At 42.7% G+C, this 13,845-nt stretch overlaps 1 protein-coding gene across 2 annotated transcripts in view; it reads left to right on the top strand.

The window, feature by feature from the left end:
* ank3b (ankyrin 3b) overlaps positions 1–8,443 on the top strand; it is a 148,297-nt gene extending 139,854 nt beyond the window's left edge. The window contains exons 49-52 of one of the 2 annotated variants that reach the window (XM_037544457.1): positions 3,344–3,427; positions 4,803–4,931; positions 5,262–5,346; positions 7,097–8,443. In XM_037544457.1, coding sequence (XP_037400354.1) covers positions 3,344–3,427; positions 4,803–4,931; positions 5,262–5,327 — 279 coding nt within the window. In that variant the 3' untranslated portion in view covers positions 5,328–5,346; positions 7,097–8,443. The remainder of the gene's footprint in view (positions 1–3,343; positions 3,428–4,802; positions 4,932–5,261; positions 5,347–7,096) is intronic. The other variant, XM_037544458.1, reaches the window with a different exon arrangement.
* The last annotated feature ends 5,402 nt before the right edge of the window (positions 8,444–13,845 follow it).

A 13,845-nucleotide genomic window follows, 5' to 3' on the forward strand; every position in this document is an offset into this window, starting at 1 on the left:
TGACAGCTTCACTGTAATAATGCCTCTACCTCCAGATTTGCTTTTTAGATACCACTTCTCTTATCCTCTTCTTTTTCATCTCCTTTTGTACTTTCTTTATTTTGCATTGCCATTAATGGTTTTGATGCTTAGTGTATGCATTATTCAATTGCTGCTATTAAAACCTTTCTAAAACTCATAGACCCCATTTACACCCAGCCACTTCATATGACTAGTTTCTGGATTGTTTCCTAATAATATTTTAGCCACACACATTTGCACTTGATAGTCAAATGTGTCTCCGGTTATTGGAACTGAAATCCGATTGCTGTGTGGGATGGAATATGCAAATTATGGGAATAAATTACTAATTAGCAACTGTTTATCTGTTCAGCGCCCAGCCACTTTTACTGCTTAGCTTTCCTCTACGTTAGTTTCAGGTTCTTTGTCTTCCGTCATCATTGCAGCCTTGTTCAGGGTTGAAAATTAAAAAATTGAAAGAAAAAAAACCAAAAATTAAGACTAAATGCAAAGTCAGTCATTCCTGGTTATTCCTAACAAAAGTCAACAAAATTAACCGGATATAAACCATAAAACTGCTCCAATTTAAACATTTCAGCAAGATACACCGATCAGCCATAACATTATGACTTCAGGCACCGTTTAAGGTGGAACGCGACAGTTCGAACGAGAAGCTGGAGGATGAGAAGCGACTTCAATCTCATAAAAAGTCAAACAGAGAGAGACATTTTACAAGAAACTCGCAGAAAAGTTTCCTGAGATGTGAGAACAGCGGCTACAGCTGAGCTGAAGGTTAAAACACACACAGTGAACACACACACACTAGGGGGCAGTGAGCACACTTGCCTGGAACGGTGGGCAGCCAAATCCGCAGCACCTGGGGAGCAGTTGGGGGTCAGGTGTCTTGCTCAAGGACACCTCAGTCATGTGCTGTCGGCTCTGGGGATCAAACCGGCGACCTTCCGGTCACGAGGCTGGTTCCCTACCTCCAGCCCATGACTGCCCCAAGGTGGCTCCCAAGCTGGTTTCGTTTTTGTTGAAAGGACAAATCAGCTCTTCTAAACATTTCGGTTGCGACCCCTTGAGTCAAGCCTACTCGTTAGTAGGCTCAGTCAGGATTGCACATCTCCACCAGCCTGGTGAACAACCGCGTTCTGTGGTTCATTCTGCATGGAAAATTTTCACTATAGCCACACAAAATATTTTAGGCGCCACAGCTGCTAGCTACATTTCATAAAACTGTCATAAAACAAAAAGTAGCCCGCTACTTAGCTACTCCCCCTCCCCTGGCCATGTTCTTTGAAAGCCATTATCGGGGAGCCGTTTAGATGTTTGTTATTCCACAGTTCCTCCAAGTCGTCTGCAGTTTGTTTTACACAGTCGTGTCTGTCCATATTGCTGTTAAGCATTTTGATTCATCTGGTCCCCAACCATGATGATGCACCCAGCGATGTGCTGCACGGGAAGGATGTGTTTACACTACTATAACATGGCTCAAATGCACCTCAGACCACCTCCTGAAGTGGTTTGAGCGATCAGATTTTTTTAGTTTTAAATGCATCTCGGCTCAGTGTGTTCACACTTGAATTTATATGTGGCTTGGTCTTATATCGGATATAATCCTGATACTCAAGACGCATGAAGTGACCAGGTGTAAATGGGATCTTAGAGTTCTTTCTTAGTTACCGTCTTTGCTGTTTGCCTGACTGCGTTTGAACACGTATGCCATGATACCTTTTTTGCCTTTTGCTGCTGTAAGTCTGCCATTTAAGGGGCATTCTGGCCTAAAACTTTAAAGGCTGTTATGCTTTATTTTGTAGCACAGCATTATATCCCTCAGCCTCATCAGTTTGGCAGAATTCACAATTTTATATCATGTTCATGTTTTCATTCATCAACGCACCAGTTCATTTATCATGAATTAATACATTATACTTTGGGAACCTCTTCTGCTGGTCTAGCCAGCCAGTCTGTATACTATTACAGTGGTTTCCAAAGTCCCAGGGGGTGACATTGGAAGTACAGATAAATTATGATGTTTGATGTTTACACTTCAGTCTTAACTTCATTCAATTTGCCAGCTGCAGAATTACACACATTTTATTTACATTTACATTTACAGCATTTAGCAGACGCTCTAATCCAGAGCGAATTACAAGAAGTGCTTTGTTTATCTAGAGAAAGTATCTTTGCTAGTTACCAGTAGGTTAGAGAGAAAGTCAGTCCTGAGCTCAGATACTGATAGAAACACAGTCACTGTAGATACAGAGAGAAAAGGAGCAGAGCTGAACACAGAACTCTGAGCCCTGCAATACAGTAAACTACAATACAGTAAACTACAATACAGAGTGCAGTACAATAAAATAAGTGCAGCTTATAATTCAATGCTGATTTAAGTGCTGTGTAAAGAGACGGTCTTCAGTCTACGTTTGAAGACAGCGAGAGACTCTGCTGTTCGGACAGCCAGTGGGAGTTCATTCCCCCACCTGGGCTCCAGTACAGAGAACAGTCTCGACGCTTGTCTTCCACGCGCCTTGAAGGATGGCGGGTCAAGCCGAGCTGTACTCGAAGCTCAAAGGGCTCGTGGTTCAGTTCCAGATTTCACCATTGCCATCAAGTTGGTAGGGGCTGGTCCATGTTTGGCTTCCCTAAATACAAACAAGCTCTGCACTCTACTCACCAATGCCTGGGAAAGAGATCCTTACTAAAATACGCCACAAACAGATCTTCTTTAAATACTTTAAAGAATGAATTTAATCACACTGTACTGGTGTGTATAGATGAGTTATGTGTCAGCGGGACACATAACATCCAGCACATGGAAACCCCTTGCTATTTATCATCCTTAGTATAAGTGGCTGTGTTGAACAAGAGTGGGTTTAGCTCCAGTTCCTGGTGCTTGTTGCATGTTCAGGAGAAATAAGCACATAAATGCAGTATCATGTGCTAGCCCCAAAACATCCACTTGCAGTTTTTCAAATGTTCCTCCAACTCTCAACATACATCATCAGAAGGGGATTTTCCTAGTCTTAAACTGGAAACTCATGCTGTAAAGACGACTGAGGGATGTTAAGTGAGCCGGAGTGTCCCCTTAAGCCCAGCTGGCTTGAATGACTCTATTTTGTGAGATCCAGGCCTTTCCATCACTGTCTTTTCAGTAGACTCAGTGGATTTTCTGATCATTTATTTGAAGATATTGCACATGCCAGCAGATCAAACTTGTGTGATGCTTCATGGAGCTGCTCGTGACTACTACCACAAGAAGTGTGAGATTGTAGCTGCGTGTGCTTGTGTGTGCTTACTCATAGGTGAGTGAGTCTCTTTTATACATCTCCATTTATAGGGCGATCAGGCTAAAAACATTCCTGGCGAGTCAGTGACAGAGGAGCAGTTCACAGATGAAGATGGCAACATTGTCACCAGAAAAGTAACCTCACACCCTTCCCATAACACCACACCTCTACCCCTCCCCACATGTCTGTCCATCCATCCACCCAGGGTGCAAAAGAAATTCACCTTCACCCAATCTATAGCTGACGACATGGGCTTATCTGTTTTCATTACTGAACATTAGACAAACACTCTTATATCCAAGTCTTCAGGACACACACACTTTCTAAGCCGCTTGTCCCTCAGGATCGCGGGGGGGGGGTCCTATCCCAGCAGTCATTGGGTTGAAGGCAGGATACACCCAGGACAGGTCTCAGGGTAGACACACACAGGGGCTAATGTAGCATGTCCAATTGGCCTGACTGCACATCTTTGGACTGTGGGAGGAAACCGGAGAACCCGGAGGAAACCCACGCAGACTCCACACAGAGAGGACCCCAGTCACCCGGCCGGGGATTCGAACCCAGGCCCCCCTCAGTGTGAGGCGACAGTGCTACCCACCGTGCCACCCCTGCAGTTTAATAGACCAGCTATATTACAACCAAATGTTAAAACACTAAAGAAGCAGCAGCATGCCAGCGACACTCACTAAGTACTGACACAAAACTGTGACATTTACAGTGAAGGAAAGTAAATAAAATAGTGCAGACCACAAAGTGCAAAGTCATTTAAACAATCTGTAAAAGGCAAAGATGCTGCTACTTAAAGCAGACAGATAGTGATTTTTAAGACAGAACATGTTTGTTAGGGCAGAGACGATAAATGTCTTTAATAAACTGGGACTAAATTCACTAAATTGATTTTAAAATGATTTAAAACTGAGTGTATTAAAGTTGCGTTCATTATCTTGGGCAGTTTTCATTTGTGCCAGGGGTCAACAGGTATAGCCAACACCCTGGCTATAGTCACACTGGCTATAAGAGCAATTATGCACTACTTAAGAAATCCATTTCTTCTTTTTTGCATCCTCTCACATTCTCAGTGTTAAACACAAAAAAGCGCGTCAGACTGGATGTGAATGTTTTAGGTAAATCCTAGAAAATGTATTTGGTTCGAATGCGACTCTTGGCAGCTAAACATTAAACTGTGATTAAGTGAGAATAATTCTGTTTCTGGCAGCATCGCCTAACACTAAGTTCTATTTATTTCATGGCTGTTATTGATAATTGGTGATAAACAAGTGGTCCAAGCTCTATTTCCACATTTCAGTTTGTCAGCCAGACTTAGAAAATGAAATGTAGCAAAGTCATATGAGGTGACAGGTCTGCACAGCTCAACTAGGAAATCAAGCTCATTGTCATGAATGCAGATTAAAGGGTTGGCGCGAACAGTGGCACCAGCCCTGCATCCATCCTCATGTGTGTGAGTCTAAGACGTGCGGTGTGCAGTTTGACTGTTGCCCCCTCTCCCAGGTCATCCGGAAAGTGGTGCGGCGTGTGGCTGGAACAGAGGAGAAGGGCAGGAGGAAGAAAGGCAGGCGCTCCAGGCAGGCCTCTAGGGCCGGGGAAGAAGAGGAGGGACCCGCTAGGGAGTGCCCTGAGGTCGGCAACGTGTGCAGTGACTTGCGCTTGGGTTAAAAGTGCTTGTGTGTGCCACTGGCACACTGCGGGTCAAACAGAGATGTGGCTGTGCTCTGAACGTGCATATGTTTATTGACTGGACGTAGCATTTAACACAGTTCTTAGTCGTCTGAGTAATCACTTGTGCTTGCTTGAGTGATTCAGTGTGGTTTGTTGTTTCCCAGGTTCCTCACAAGCTCCAGGGAGGGCTGTGTTTTTGTTTTTTTTTGCAGGACACTGGGATAGCCATGGATGGGGCGATTTGTAGAGCAGTTTTATCATCTAATTCACCTCTATGTTTCTCTGCTCCAGGTCGCAGAGGAAGCCAAGGGAAAGAAGAAAGAAGGGAGACAAAGAGAGAAAAAGGGTCAATCATAACAGCTGCGTGTTCAACATGGTAAGTAAACATTCACAGCTCTACAAATTGGAAGAGCTACAGGACGCTGATGCCTGTTACCAAAAAACGCCACAAGCTGGCCACAAAAGAAATGAGCAACTTAACAATTCTTTTCTCTCCCGGCACAATTGAAATGCACTCTCACTGATAAAATGCAGACACAGCTGAACAGACTGGCCCATTGTTCTCTAATGCCACAGTGAGCTGATCCCTAGTGAATGTTTTGAAGGCCTCCAAATTCTGTGAGCTCACCATGCAACCAGCCATCGAAGGAGGGGTTCAAATTGTTCCGAAGTGCCTTTTTTCTTTTTCTGTTGCCGTCAACTGGAGAGATGGATTTTGCTTACTGTTTTGCAGGCTGAGCCTGGTGTTCATGCGTTCTGAGATGAAAAAGTTTGGACGACGGTCCGATGCCATGGGCTTTGTGCTGACCAATCAGATCAGAAGAAAGGCAGGCCTTTGGTGACAGTAGCAGTCACTGAATATCCTGAATACTTTCACTGATTTGTTAAAGCGGAATTCCAGCAATTTTGTTTTGTTTTTTTGTTTTTTTAATCAGTGAGATGTAATCAGTCATTCAGTTTCTTGATGTGAAATGCTTCGTTCTAGAGAAACTTGCTGACTCAGAGTTCTTTACCGTGCTGGTGATAGGAAGCAGACGTCACAAAGTTGAGATGAAAACGTTACTTCTGATTCCACTGATTAAGTTCTCCGATGCCTGAGACACTGTTTTGAGAAAAAGTTGAGTTATTTTATTGTTTTGAAATACAATCCATAGCAACAATGTACATCAGGCACAATAGTGTGGTACTGAAAGAATTAGTTTTTTAGAATTACCACTATCGGCCAGTAAATTTCTCCAGAACAGGGATGGAAAGCTGTGGTTCTGGAGGGCCACTGTCCAGCACAGTTTAGTGATCTTCCTGCTATTAAGACACCTACTAAACCTTAACATTCAGAGTAGAATCAGATGAGTCTGAGTAGGAAAACTGTGCAGGACTCCAAGACTGGAGTTTGCCACTCTGAATGACTTTGTTCACACCTTGGCGATTTAATGATGGAGGGATTTTGCAGGCAAACAGGTTTCCCTTAAAATTCCATCAGCAGTAAACCTGATTTAATTGAGTGATGGATGTATTGATTAGCAAAGCCAGGTTTATGATAAACATGCAAATACTGGACTTCCTCGAGAAGAGCTTTAGAAATGGCTAGACTAACAAACTCACGCATATAAAATCACAGTGTACTGTATTTAATATTATTCATATTTGCTCTGATATTTCTTCTGAGCAACTGGAAGCAACAGCCAGTGAGCTTGGACCACAGAGACAGAGGAGCTGTTTGCTGAACACAAGCGAATATGAGCCTTTATCGTGTTTATAATGTATGGATCCAGATGTTAATGCAGCCACTTTAAAATATCAAGTCGACTGACCGGTTGCAGTAAAATATTCTCCAGCTGATATCAGGTGATATCAGCGTTTCTCAATCACATTTCTGTCCACAGTTCAAGAAGGAACAAACAGGTCGAGGCCAGTTTAGCTGAGTTTGTATCATGTGATAACGGGGGAACTCTGGGCTTTTACTTTGTGATGCTCTCCGTTTTAGAAATCTGTCAGGATTGTGGAAGTCCTGCTGTGCTCGCATAAGCTTAAGACTTCCGCACAGAACTGTATGTACCGTTGTATTAAAGGCAGTTGTATGCTGTGCCGTTAGACTGACCCTCTGATCTTCTGTTTTATCGTTGCAGATCTGCACTTGTTTCATAATTGTTTTCCTGGGAATGAGATCACTGGAAATGCAACGGCAGAAGATCAGTGGACGGGGGGTTGTGTTCAGCTTTCACATAAACGCATGGTTTTCAGGAAGAGGACTTTTTTTGATTTCGCATGAGCATGAAAAAAAAAACTCATTCTTTCTGTCAGTGGCACAGGACACCCAATCGGTGCCACGAGACCGCCGTCGGTGTGATGCTTCTTCTGCGCCGAACGTGGGAGGAGTGCCACATGCAAAACATTGGCACCCAAGCAATTCCGTGACCAAAGATGGGAAAAGAAAAAAAAAAAAAAAAACGAAAAAGAGCATCATGGACTGACAGAAACCTAGGGACACTGTTTTTTAATATCACCTTCTCCACTCGCCTTACATTTTTTTCTTCTCGGACCCAGAGCGTCGGGCTGTATAATGCTGATTTTGGAGATCTTGTATATAAATCAAAACTGTATAAATTCTAAAGAGAAGTAGCTCACAAAATTGTGAATGCACTGGCAAGAGAGGTTTGCAGAGTGCGTTGAAATAAAATGAATGAAATGAAATGCTGATGCTGATTTAAACTTTAAGGAAGAGCTTGGGTGTAACTCCACATGTATTTGTGTAATTATTCACAGAAAAAAAATGTTTTTACGAGAACAGGCTTGCTTGGTTTTAACAGCTGACTTTTCTTTTAAACCTACTCTCAATAATGGCAACGGAATCGGCGTAGCTGTAGTCCTGTTGAAAGATTCTCAGAGTACTAATATTTTGATGCATGTGATTCACTTTATTTTTGATTTCTTTTTAAACCACATAACGAGGACATTCTGTGTGCACACTCATAGCCCTGCCGTTCGTCACTAATATTGTTTTCTAAAGACACCACTGCACCGTCAGACTCCAGGGGAGGGTGAATGGACACGATTCATGTACCACTTCATAAGGATTCACTGTGTCCCTACACGCAGCTAAAGGTTTCCTACGCTATGCAGTCACAGCCAGGCCTGAAGCCGGAGAGGTGGAGCGAATGTATCACGTCGACTGGCACGCTGTAAACTTTTAACTGTTCTTATGTGTATTGGTTCTAAGATGTAAAGGTCTTTCTGTAAGCCGACCATTTGTAACCATTCTAGCCGTGTTTTACTAGGTTTCAAGGCTGCTGTGGTCTCAAGGGGCATTTTTATTTGGGTTTTGGTGAAATATTTCCTTATGTTGAGTATAATCAAAAGAGATCACCTTCAGGCATTCATCGATCCATCTGATAACAAACGTATGACAAAAACATACACTGGATGATTGAAGTAATTATTTAAGCTTAAAATAAATTGTGTTCAAACTCTCAAAAGGTCTGCTTTCATACTTGAAATTGGGAATGGAACTAATGATGTTTACAACATTAAATGCTGCACATTATTTGTCTCAATGCAAACTCCTTTTGCGTTTAGTCCTCAAGGCACTACAAACGTTGAGGACTGTCAGATTTTTGTTTTCTGCACGGTTGACTCTTTTTTGCTCATTTATATCAGTGATAAAGATAAAAATGCCTATAAATATGCAAATACATCCCTGTCCGAGGACCTGTATCACCCATTATACGTCGTACCACGCTCAGAATTCACTATTCTTACATCGTTAGTGTTATTAGCTTGTGGCCTGGCATTTAAGTTTATATCACTCAATTTTATGTATTAAACTATTTTCTTTTGTACTTTTACATACAAGACTGCAGTAATATGCAAAGGCTTTTGCACTCCTGGTAAAATTGCTTAACTTCACATCTTCTACAAAGAACACTTGTGCACATTGTAATGCACGATTAATGTTCATTTGCGGATTTAAACATTTGGGGGTTAAAAACTAAATTTGGCCTGTGCAGAAAGTTCTGCCACATTTTATCTTGTGCAGTAGAATGAAGAAAATGCTATATTTAAAGGGGAATTCCACGTATTTCCTAAAACTTGCTAAGTAATCTAGCACAAATCTAACCTTTAGCAGTTTATTACAAAGGCTTTCTGCAACCTCCTTAAGAATGTAGTTATTAATGAACATATTTCATAAATGAAAGCTGCCATTTTTGGTTCAGAATTTCGAGAAAAGCTGCATTACCCGGTGAAATCTCGGACAACATGGATATTCTAATTAGATTCTACAGGAAACAAGGCCAGCGTAGTTGTGCCGGTGTGGGTGGAGCAGAACTTTCTTTAAGTTGCTGACAGCACAAAGAAGAGATATTTGATATTTTATCTTATCAGCTTTATTGATTTTTGCAAATATACACTAATCCCAGATTTGATGCCTGCAACACATTCTAAAAAAGTTGGGATAGAGGCAGTGTGAGACTGAGAAATTTATGGAATGATCAGCACCTGTTTTGGAACTTTCCACAAGTAAACATAAGAAGAGGTAAAAGATGATGCTATCCTGACTGAGTATAAAGCAACACCCCAAAATGCTCAGCCACCATGTTGGAAAAAAAATTACGTGAGCAAATATTCTAAAACTTTAAGAATGTTTCTCTACATAGGAAGGCTGTAAGGAATTCCGGGATTTCACCATCTACAGTCCATAACATTATTAAAAGATTCACAGAGTCCGGAGAAAGCCCTGTGCGTAAAGGATAGGGCTGAAAAACAGTGCTGAATTCCTGAAATTGAATTCCTCAGCTGGCACTGATATGCTTCTGTAATGAACATAACTACATAGGCTCGGAAATACTTCGGAAAACAGCTAGGGAAGCAGCCCTGCGACCGGAAGGTCTCCGGTTCGATCCCCAGAGCCGACAGGACGTGACTGAGGTGCCCTTGAGCAAGGCACCTAACCCCCAACTGCTCCCTGGGTGCTGCGGATAGGGCTGCCCACCGCTGCGGCCAGGTGTGCTCACTAGAGTGTATGTGGTGTTTCACTGCACGGATGGGTTAAATCGAGGTGAAATTTCCTCATTGTGGGATTAATAAGGGTATGTTAATTAATTAAAACCCTTATCAGGAAACACAGTTTTCTGTTGCATCTACCCTACTATGCAAAGTGAAAGTGTCAACAACATCCAGAAACGCCGCTGATTTCTGTGCTTAAGATCATCTGAAATGGACTGATGCAAAGTTGAAATATTTGCTGTGGTCTCATGAGCCCACCTTTCAAATTGTTTTTGGAATGCAGGTACTAGACTGACCTGGCTGCAGTCCAGATCTGTCTCCTACTGAAAACCTGTGGTGCATTATAAAGTGCAATATGCAACAGTGAAGACCCCGAATTGTTAAGTAGTTGAAGTGTTTTATCAAGGAACACCTTCACAACTACAACAGTCATGTCCTCAGTTCCCAAATGATTACTGAACGTTGTTAGAAGGAAAGATTATGTAAAACTGGTAAACATGCCCCCCCCTGTCCCAGCTTTTTTGGAACATGTTGCAGGCATCAAGTTTACAATAAGCATATATATATATATATATATATATATATATACACAAAAACCATTGACACATTAAATTTCTTGTGCAGTTTTCAATTAAATAAAGGCCAAAAAAATCATTGCTGTCTGTTTTTTATTTCTCCTACTGCCACAACTTTTTTGGAATTGGGATTGTAAATAACATAAGACAACGTTTCCAAATGGTAGTTGATTAATTATATGAATACAAATCCAATCTAGTCTGTTCTTATAATAAAAAAACGATTTTAATTTTCAAGATTTTCTGGCTTAAGATTTTGTTTGCAGTGTAAACTTACAAAAACTGAAATGAACATGTTAAGTTTGACATTTTTATGATTACAATTATTTAAGACAAAAAGATGCATGCAGTTCATCCAAAAATCAGAAAAACGATTTAGAATGATCAAGAATGATGCTTATGTAAAGCAAATCGGGATTGGCCAGATCAGCCGTGTGCAAAGGAGGAAGCAAAAGGAAGCGTCATATTGATTAAACCAGAAAAAAGGACTTTTCACTCCCACCTTCAAGGTCATTCTGTTCATTCCTGCGATGGAACTGCGACTGGACTAGAGCACTTAAGAGACAACAATGTTGTTTATATAGAGACCTCCAGGAACATATTGTGGCCACATTTTTTGCATCAAAGATGACTCACAAATCTTAACCAAGCAATGAGGATCTTGTCTTTCTACACTGCCCACGAGCTGTAGATTTACTTTAAAAGCACGTGCCTCAGAGGCCTACCATGGATCTTATGTTGTCATCAAATCTCCTCTAATAAACCCCATTTACTCATCTATTTTCAGAAGGGCAATGACGGCACACATAGGGTCAATTTAGTCAGTGCAGCAGGAGTTGGAGCACCTGAGAAGGTCCCATGTAGTGGTCAAACCCCTACATCAGCGGCTATTTTGAGCTGAGAAATGATTAGTTCGTTTTGACCTCTCCTTCAAGTGACAATCTGGGGCCCATATTTATTGATTTCTACACCCAGTCTATTAATGGATGTCTGGATTGTGAAATGCATGTGTGATCTCTCCAATGACCTGAAAATCGATTGCCGGTAAAGGAATAGCTGCTGCCTGATGCCGGAGACATTGATTTACGATAGTTTTGAAATAAGATTTTTGGCCTGAAACACCTAATTTTGCTCAGGAAACAAGTAATTCTGGTTACTGATCCTTCTTTCAGCTACTTGTTCTGTTTTTATAGTTCATAGTTAGTCATTCTGTATTGTGTGTTCTGCGTTGGTACAAGCAGATTAGACAAAGAGTAGATTAGAGGATGACTAACTGTGCATCAACAGATCCGCTACAGTCTCTGACTACATCTACAAGGTGGACAACAAGGTAGGCGTATCTGACAGAGTGGACAGTAAGTGGGCGCAGTGTATAAAAACCCCAGCAGCACTCACTTGTGCCTGTGCATCGCACACTAACACACCACCACCACCACAGTGTCGCTGCAGTGCTGAGAATGACCCACCACCCAAATAGTACCTGCTCTGTGGGTCCAGACCACTGAAAAACAGGGTGAAATGGGGGGGCAAACAAAATATGCAAAGAAACAGATGGACTACAGCCTGTAATTGTAGAACTACAAAGTGCTCCTATGTGGTACGTGATAAGATGAAGAGTGTAGATACCAGATAGGTGCTGATGAAACGGCTGAATGGTGTAAGTAAAGCACAGTAAGGGAGGGTCTTTGAGCTAGATGAGGGGTTTTGCGTTACGATGTGGTCGTGATGGTGGTGGGAGAGTAAGGTGAAACATGAAACTACTGGTTAATGCTAGTGCTCTTCACTCATTGGTGCATGGTGATGTAGATAAAAATCAGATGTTTTCTTTCCAAGGTTCCCATTCAAGCGTGAATATAATGGTAAATAGAACTGAGATAGATTACAGACAGATGGAGATTTCAGACAGAAATGATGATGAATAAAACGAATAGCAACCCCACCTTCCCCTGCCCCCTGTCTAAACTCCAGATGAGTTGAGCAGTAACTTAGGGTGGTGCGGGGGATTCCCCACCTGAGGGGAAATGAGGAGCCTTCAAGCTCATAAAGCTAAATATTGAAATATACATGTAGTACAGTTTGCAGATGGGGTGTGACTCTGTCTTTCTCTCTGTGTCTCTCTCTGTTTCTCTGTCTCTCCCTCTGTCTCTCTCTCTCTCTCTCTGTGTCTCTCTCTCTCTGTGTCTCTGTCTCTCTCTCTCTCTGTGTGTCAGTCTCTCTCTCTCCGTGTGTGTCTCTCTCTCTCTCTCTCTCTCTGTGTGTCAGTCTCTCTCTCTCTCCGTGTGTGTCTCTCTCTCTCTCTCTCTCTCTCTCTCCGTGTGTGTCTCTCTCTCTCTCTGTGTCTGTCTCTCTCTGTGTCTCTCTCTCTCTCTCTCTCCGTGTGTGTCTCTCACTCTCTCCGTGTGTGTCTCTCTCTCTCTCTCTGTGTGTGTCTCTCTCTCTCTCCGTGTGTGTCTCTCTCTCTCTCTCTCTCCGTGTGTGTCTCTCTCTCTCTCTGTGTCTCTGTCTCTCTCTGTGTCTCTCTCTCTCTCTCTCTCCGTGTGTGTCTCTCTCTCTCTCCGTGTGTGTCTCTCTCTCTCTCTCTCTGTGTCTCTGTCTCTCTCCGTGTGTGTCTCTCTCACTCTGTCTATCTCTCTCCGTGTGTCTCTCTCTCTCTCCGTGTGTGTCTCTCTCTCTCTGTGTGTGTCTCTCTGTCTCTCTCTCTCTCTCCGTGTGTGTCTCTCTCCCTCTGTCTCTCTCTCTCCGTGTGTGTCTCTCTGTCTCTGTGTGTGTCTCTCTCCCTCTGTCTCTCTCTCTCCGTGTGTGTCTCTCTCTCTCTGTGTGTGTCTCTCTGTCTCTCTCTCTCTCTCCGTGTGTGTCTCTCTCCCTCTGTCTCTCTCTCTCCGTGTGTGTCTCTCTGTCTCTGTGTGTGTCTCTCTCCCTCTGTCTCTCTCTCTCCGTGTGTGTCTCTCTCTCTCTCTCTCTCTGTGTGTCTCTCTGTCTCTCTCTCTCTCTCTGTGTCTCTGTCTTTCTCTCTCTGTGTGTCTGTCTCTCTCTCTCTGTGTCTCTCTGTCTCTCCCTCTCTCTCTCTCTCTGTGTCTCTCTCTCTCTCTCTCTCCGTGTGTCTCTCTCTCTCTCTCTCTCTCTCTCTCTCTCTGTGTGTGTGTCTCTCTCTCTCTCTCTGTGTCTGTCTCTCTCTCTCTCTCTCTGAGCGTCTCTCTCTCTCTCTCTCTCTCTCTCTCTCTCTCTCTCTCTCTCTCTCTCTCTCTCTCTCTCTCTCTCTCTCTCTGTCTCTCTCTGTGTGTGTGTCTCTCTCTCTCTCT

This window comes from Pygocentrus nattereri, chromosome 13, assembly GCF_015220715.1.
Source record: "Pygocentrus nattereri isolate fPygNat1 chromosome 13, fPygNat1.pri, whole genome shotgun sequence".
Taxonomy (NCBI): Eukaryota; Metazoa; Chordata; class Actinopteri; order Characiformes; family Serrasalmidae; genus Pygocentrus; species Pygocentrus nattereri.